Source organism: Maniola jurtina, chromosome W (assembly GCF_905333055.1).
Source record: "Maniola jurtina chromosome W, ilManJurt1.1, whole genome shotgun sequence".
Taxonomy (NCBI): domain Eukaryota; kingdom Metazoa; phylum Arthropoda; class Insecta; order Lepidoptera; family Nymphalidae; genus Maniola; species Maniola jurtina.
Window position 1 is genome coordinate 4,754,129 of NC_060057.1, and position 6,236 is coordinate 4,760,364.

At 36.8% G+C, this 6,236-nt stretch overlaps 1 protein-coding gene across 2 annotated transcripts; it reads right to left on the reverse strand.

Annotated features, from left to right (window-relative positions):
- Window positions 1–3,673: 3,673 nt before the first annotated feature.
- Window positions 3,674–5,785, reverse strand: LOC123879759. Of its 2 annotated transcripts, none has more exons than XM_045927668.1 (2): window positions 5,168–5,785; window positions 3,674–4,450 (listed from the first exon to the last, which is right to left on the reverse strand). In XM_045927668.1, exons 1-2 carry the CDS (start codon window positions 5,703–5,705, stop codon window positions 3,777–3,779), a joined length of 1,212 nt encoding a protein of 403 aa, XP_045783624.1. In that variant the 5' UTR covers window positions 5,706–5,785; the 3' UTR covers window positions 3,674–3,776. The 2 variants fall into 2 exon arrangements, with proteins under 2 accessions (XP_045783624.1, XP_045783623.1); XM_045927667.1 differs by having other exon boundaries at window positions 3,674–4,442; window positions 5,160–5,785.
- Between the last annotated feature and the right edge of the window lie 451 nt (window positions 5,786–6,236).

The window sequence follows — 6,236 nt, forward strand, 5'->3', positions numbered from 1 at the left end:
GTATATTGAAGACATTAAGCTCCATTAAGCCATTACTTAGATATTCACAACTGCGTACTTATTCTAAGATTCACAATGATATCATTCTACATGCATTTTACACAATATAGCTTTCACCCAATCGCTTTTCTAATGATTCATTCGACTGTCCTAACTGTCATCGCTGTTGACAGCTCTTAATGTTACCATCGCGAAGGGTTGCCACGTTTCTAACACTACAAATTGTATACATTATTTTATAATACTTGCGTTTATTTAAGAATATCTAACAATATTAAGATTATTTGGCTGGAAGTATTGCTGTTTTTCTTACTTTCATTGGGTTTGTCATACAGTCTTTAATTTGCATAATTCACACAGACTTATTTATATAGATATTTGGCGAGTCATTCACCCGTTAACATGAATAGGTCACACAGTCACTAAAGTTAGCTAAGGATTAAATTATTAACATATTATCCTCACATTTTAAAGTACCATGGTGAACTGATAGCCATCGCTAGTTGCGGTTTATCCTAACAAATCAGAGTAATTCCATTTAGACATGAGCCTTTAATTTTTGTACTAGTACAGAGTCTGCTACATCACCTATGTTCATAAGTTGTATACCTACATATTTCAATGCGGTTAAGACCTCCAGAAATGAAATAGCTTAAATTATTTTGTCACAAGTTAGAATGTTACTTACTAGTAGGAACTACTCATTTATTTCAATTGTAAAAGATGTTATGGAAGAGCGGGGCCGTCTGCCACAAGTACTAGTAGCAAATCTAGGCACTTACTGGGATGGTCCTAATTTCTATGTGTTCTCTGTAAAATTATTTTAACAAAATAAATATTTTTGTATTTTGTATTTGTATATAACTACTTTATTAATCAGCACACTGAGCTATGGCGGTAGAGGCGGTTGTCAGAATTTTTGTGATTCAATTCATTCCACAGGATTAGCGGTGTTTGAAGTACCTACTTAATAACGCGTATACAGGTTATTTAATTTGTAAATAATAATCTCACAAAAAAAAGGATTTGATGATATACCTAAAATTATTAATTTATCTAACGAAGGCAGTTTGACAAAATCGATATTTCACTCATTCAATGCCATACGATCTGTTGCTAAGGGAATTGTCCTATATCGCAGAGATCACAATTAAGTAGATACTTATTTTTTGCTGTTATAAAAAAAATACACACATGCACATTTTTTTACATAATCTGCTAAGTGATTGTATGTATGCGCACCCAAAACCTCCTCTATGATGAAAACTTTAGATACTTATGGTATTATCAAATCATTTGAAAAATTAACTTCCAGTATCAATGTGGGCAGGCAAATATTCTATCTGCACTATTGTTAATATTTTGAGAGGCATTTGCATATGCTCAGAAAATTGATGGTTAGAGTGAATATACCTAAAACGACTCACCGGGTGCGGGTATGCTCGACTTTGTTGCTATGGCGACACAGGAGGACGAGTGGCGGCTGGCACGGTGCGGCAAGTGGTTCCTGGCACGATGCGACGAGTGGCAGCTGGCACGGTGCGGCGAGTGGTGGCTAGCCCGTCAGTAGATTACAGCTGCGCTTCTTGTCCCCGCGTGGCGAAGACGTAGTAAAGTTTTATTCCCCTTTTCTTCATCTTGAAGCCTGCGCCGAAGTAGTAGATTCTTCTACAATTTTTCGATGATGATAAGTAGGTACCCTCAATAAAGTAAGTAGGGCTTCTGGTATTGGTAGACCGTAATTTTGCTCGTAGGTATTTCAACTTCAAGTCCTCTGATATTATAATACACAGGACAGTCCTCGGGTCGCATCTTGAAGATGAGTTTGCGTCGATATAGGCCCATGATGTTATTTTCTAAGAGAGGCGTGGTGTCTTCAGAAGAGAAGAAAAAAATATTTTATTTTCACGTTCTTCAATGTTCTGCTCTCTTCTCTTCTTGTGATCCCACTTCTGAGTGTTGCAGAAGTATAGGGATAGGTTTGAATAATAGACACTTTCCAATTTCACTTCACTGTATTTTTGAGAATAGTTTTCGCTTACAATTATTATTTCTCAATACCCGTCTTTATACGATACCTTCGCTATTTATATCAGTTTGACAGATATATTTTTAAGGTAGGTAGGTACTAGTTTTCGGAAAGCTATTTGACAAATTACCACAGAGGTAAAACCATGGTGATGTAATAGACAATTAACGTAACAATTATATCAGCTAAATGTAAAATACGACACAATATGTATTGATCTAAATAGTTAATAACTAAATGTGATTTATAATCCATTCCCGCCAATTATTTATAAATAATAATAATTAATCTGATATAGGTCTAGATGTCTGTGACTCATGATATAAGGCAGCATCTTGAGGTAGTTGTTAACACAAGTCATGGTGGATAAGATGATTTGCAAAACTTGTGAGGTCATCAATTTTATTATTATAGTTTCGAGTACGTTGAGAATAGATAAGAATAGATAGGAATTAAACACTGGATTTAGAAGTGTTTTAACATAGGTACAAGGGATTAGGTATTATATATATCTATTATCTAGCGCTTTATATTTTTGTTCTAAATAAACCCCACACAGTAACGAGCTCACTTATTACAGGATATTATTATGTTATCACTTTAATAGAAACAAATTGTTTAGATAACGGTAAATTAATAATGAAAAAATAAATGAAAAAAAACCAAAATATTTCTTTACGTTAAAATTGTCGTGAGGTCACAATGGAAACATGCCACTATACGTCTACAAAACACAAAAACACTGGCGGAGCAGCGGCGTCTAGAAATATCTTGTTATTTGATAAGTACCTACCTATTTATCCGTTAATTTCGGGGAGATTTAAAGAAAATCAAATATGAATTTATTAAAAACTAGCTGATGCCCGCAGCTTCGCCCGCGTGGATTGGTCAGATCTCCTGCAGCATCAGGATTGAGGAGTTGGACTCCAAATTTTTTATGAAACAATGTCACGAAGTTTCTCTATCGATTAAAAAAGAAATGACGCAAATCGGTTCAGAAATCTCGGAGATTTCGGTGTACATAGGTAGAAAAACACAACTCCCTTTTTGAAAGTCGGTTAAAAAAGTAGCCTATGTTACTCCCTGGTCAATTCTCTACTTGTTTGTGAAAACCCCGTCAAAATCGGTCCAGCCGTTCCGAAGATTAGCCTTTTCAAACAGACAAACAGACAGACAGACAAAAATTTTAAAAACGTGTGATTCAGTGTTGGTGAAGGATAAATACCTGGATTTAGGCAGGTTAGGTCACCGGTGGTTTGGAGTCTTCCCTTTCTCGTATTCCGTGGATAGTTTTTTCGAAGCACAGATTCGCAGAACACTTCACTTAATTTTAAAGTTTATGTGATTTTAACTTATGTACTTAGCGTAGCGTTTTTACAGTTTAATAGCGGGTTTTTGCGTGATTAATTTAGCGTTATATGAGTTTTTTACACAAGCGGCGCGTGGCGTTTGTACAGCGGGCGTCACGCAGTTAGCGGGTTTCAGACTCGACGTGCGTAAACGCCGGTTCAAAGGTAACTGACTGGTGCGGGGTGTAGGAGCGGGTAATAGGATGGAATTTTATGTGTGCGTGAGTGTTTGTGTGTGTATGTATGATAGCGTAGTTAAATATATAATAATAACTTAAGCAACTAGAAGGCGCTTACAACTTCCCCCGCCTAGAGGTAATCCTCTAAACAGAACGAATTGCAAGACAGAGAGATAAAAATTATAGCGTTAAAAGCGTTTAAATAGAGTTAATAGCAGCCTATTGAGAAGGTAGAGGGCATATCCGAACTACAGGTCTGATGTAGCTTCCGGAACGCGTTCTAACTTTGACTGCTCGAATTATACTGTCTTTCCCTGGATAGAGTTCTTCTATAACTCCTAGAGGCCAGCAAAGAGGATGAACGTTGGAGTCTTTGATTACAACAACAGCTCCAAGACTCACAGGGTTGGATGGAGTATTCCACTTTTGTCTGTGTTGTAAAGAAGTCAAATATTCTTGGCTCCAGCGTTTCCAGAAAGAACAAGTAATTTTAGTTAACAATTGATAGCGGGATAAGCGGCTGTCGGGAATATCCGTTAAATCCTCGACAGGTAAATATTTTGCGGGAGTGAGATTGAGAAAATGATTGGGCGTAAGTGCGGAAAGATCTGACGGATCAGAGCTTAAAATACATAATGGTCTACTATTTAATAAGTTTTCGATTTGAATTATAATTGTATTTAATTCTTCATAAGTAAGGATTTGTGTCCCTACTACCTTGTATAAATGCGTTTTTACACAGCGAACGTTAATTTCGCTAAGACCATTAAAATGCGGGCCGTAAGGCGGGCTATGTTTAAATTGAATACGATGTTCTGCGAGGCGATTTTCAATGAAATTTTTATGAGCATTGGACTGTATGAGAGTGTAAAGTTCATCTAATTTGCGTTTAGCTCCAAAAAATGTAGTAGCTCCATCGCTGTATATTAGACTTACAGGGCCTTTGCGTGCGCTTAGTCTTAAAAAAGCTGCAAGAAATAAGTCAGAACTAAGATCTGAGACTAATTCTAGGTGTACTGCCTTGGTAGTCATGCATGTAAATATGCAGACGTACGCTTTATGACTTTTAATACCTCGGCGGCGAATGTGAGTTACAAAGAAAGGTCCCATGTAGTCCACAGCGGTGTGAACGAAGGCTTTAACTTGCGCTACTCTAAAAGCGGGTAACTCTCCCATTTGTGGAAAAGTAGATTGAGGGTTGGTGCGAAAACAAATATTGCATTTGTGTACACGTTGTCGAACCAAGTTTCTGGCAGCAATGATTCAGAACTTCTGTCTGAGTAAAGCGAGTAATAACGCGGGTCCTGTATGCAAATTAGTGATATGATAATAATCAACTATTAGTTGAGTGATGCGGTCTTTAGAAGGTAAGATTATTGGATGTTTTTGACCAAAATTTAATTGCGAATTGCTTAAACGACCACCAACTCTGATGATGTCGTCTGCGAGAAATGGGTTAAGTTTTAAGATCGATTTCGAGCAAGGTTTATTATTTTTGAGAGCGTGAATATCTTGAGAAAAATGTTTATTTTGAACATAGCGAATGATATAAGTTTCTGCAAATTCAAGATCTAAAACTGTAATAGAACCGCGTGATTTTAAGCGTTTAGAGAATCTTAACATGTAAACAATGGTGCGCAATAATTTAGACCAGCTAGAAGAGCGTTCGGCTAAAATTTCAATCGGATGTTGAGCGTCGGAAACAGAAGTTTCAACTGCTAGAACAGTAATTTTTGATTCTTCAAAATTTTCATTATGAGCGTTAATCGAAAGAATTAAGCGTTTTGTATAATCGCGTGGACTCTCATTAGCGTTGGTTTTAAAAGTAAAAGTATCGAGTTTAGGATGCCACTGCATTCCTGCTATTTTTGTAACGTCTTGAGCATCTGAATCAAAATTAATTGCGTGCGGATTTTTATGAGAGCTAGGAACTTCATTTAGAAATTTAGTGTCATTGGAGATCCATTTGGTTAAATTGAAACCACCTGAGTTGAACATATCAACCATTTCATGATAAGTTTCTTTGGCTTTCTCAAAACCATCGATTGAGTTTATGTAATCGTCCATGTACATGTGATGAGTAGCTTCATTAGCTGCGAGCGGGTACCTGTCAATGCTGTCTTCAGCTAGCTGACGCACGACTCTCATAGCGAGATAAGGTGAACTAGATACTCCAAATGATACTACGGTGAAGTTATAAGTGTCAATAGATTGCTCAGTGTCAAATCTAAAAAGTATTCTTTGAAACGCGTGATGCGCGGGCGTTAAATTTAATTGAAAATAATGTTTTTCAATATCTGCGGTTACTGCGATTGAGAATAAGCGTAAATTTATTAAGAGTTCAAATATATTATTTTGTAAGTTAGGACCTACATATAATAAATCGTTAAGCGATTTTCCGGAGGTAGTTCGACTTGAAGCGTTTAGAACGATACGAGTTTTCGAAGTCTGCTTATCAGGGCGATAAACAGCTCTGTGCGGAATATAATAACAATTTATATCGCGTGAAGGGTTGTCTACTTTCGTAAGATAACCTTTGTCTATGTATGACTGAATGGTTGCGTTATAATCTTTACGAAGAGCGGGATTAGCGTTTAATTTCTTCTCTAATTGAAGAAAGCGGAGTTTGGCGTTCGAGTATGAGTCACCGAGTTTAGCGGGATCATCTTTAAAGGGTAA

What these genes read in the sequence shown, in the direction of transcription:
- LOC123879759 (XM_045927668.1), bottom strand. Translation starts at nt 5,705, where the DNA reads ATGAGAGTCGTGCGTCAGCTAGCTGAAGACAGCATTGACAGGTACCCG. An exon ending in TGTTTACATGTTAAGATTCT is followed by an intron (nt 4,451 to 5,167) that starts CTAAACGCTTAA and finishes CATTTTTTGGAG; the next exon opens with CTAAACGCAAATTAGATGAA.